Source organism: Nanorana parkeri, unplaced genomic scaffold (assembly GCF_000935625.1).
Source record: "Nanorana parkeri isolate BGI_ZX_2015 unplaced genomic scaffold, ASM93562v1 scaffold320, whole genome shotgun sequence".
NCBI lineage: Eukaryota > Metazoa > Chordata > Amphibia > Anura > Dicroglossidae > Nanorana > Nanorana parkeri.
Window position 1 is genome coordinate 1,107,085 of NW_017306588.1, and position 1,063 is coordinate 1,108,147.

The 1,063-nt window shown below is 42.7% G+C and overlaps 1 protein-coding gene across 1 annotated transcript in view; it reads left to right on the forward strand.

Moving 5' to 3' along the window:
* Window positions 1-811, forward strand: part of TFCP2L1 (transcription factor CP2 like 1) — a 58,272-nt gene extending 57,461 nt beyond the window's left edge. The window contains exon 16 of the mRNA XM_018558098.1: window positions 649-811. Coding sequence (XP_018413600.1) covers window positions 649-686 — 38 coding nt within the window. The 3' untranslated portion in view covers window positions 687-811. The remainder of the gene's footprint in view (window positions 1-648) is intronic.
* Window positions 812-1,063: the final 252 nt, after the last annotated feature.

Genomic DNA, 1,063 nt, shown 5'->3' on the forward strand with positions numbered 1-1,063 from the left:
ATTTAGAACTTTACCAACCAATTAAATGTCTCCAAAAGCAGCCAGCTGTGAAGGTTGCCTGTCTGTTTCAGCTCTCAACCAAACATTCATGCCCTAAAGTGGCTTGTGTCATAGCTGGTCACATGCAGCACCATGGCAACTGCAATCCATATAGAGGCCAAGATGGCCTGTAAGGGAAAAGTTAATGAACCCATCGCACTCCTGACCGCTTCTTCCATGAAAGGATGGATGCTGCGGTAGTCAACGCGTGGCAACCGTTAAATGCATATGTGGAAACAGGGACACCGGCACTCCATTTGCAATTTAAATAGGTCTGTTTATTGGCGTGGGTGCAGCATATCACACTGAAGCAATGTTTCGGGGTCACGCAGGATCCCCTTCCTCAGGCAAAAACATGTGATGTAAGGGAGACGGGGGTAGGCAACCTTGGCACTCGGGCATGATGAAGTTCCACCACAGCATGTCTGTGGTTCAGCCTTCCTTATGGGACCCGTAGTTCCACAACTGGAGTGCCTGAGGTTGCCTGCCCCTGGGATAGGAGGTTGTAGTTCGTTTTAAAATTGGGTCAGTCCAGAAAACGCTAATTTCTTAAAAAGTAATGCTTTATAAAGAAATGAATACTATATATATTTTTTTTTTCCCTCCTAGCTGAAAGTGGTTCTGGATATCACATCATTCTAAAATGAAACGACTGAATGGCACAAGATTGTTTTGGACCATCTTCAGTAGAGTATTACACGACCAGTGAACAAAAAGGCCCTGTGTAACATTTCTGTAGAAGCATAGAAGAGGAATTCTGATTTTTTTTTTTTTTTGGTTTTAAGAAAGAAAGAAAAAAAAAAATTCTCATCAAGCTTCTGTCCAGGATCCATCTCGCTAAGCGTTCTGAGCTGCACGCTGTAAATATTTCTATGCCAGTCTTTGTGTATGATCAAGGTTCAGTGTCTGGAACATGTGAGCTATTGTAAATATTGGAATATCCAAAGCTTTCCTGGTGCTGGAGAATCCTGTGAAACATTCGCTTCCCGCATGGAAAATATTTTGTGTTTATTGTCAATCGGTT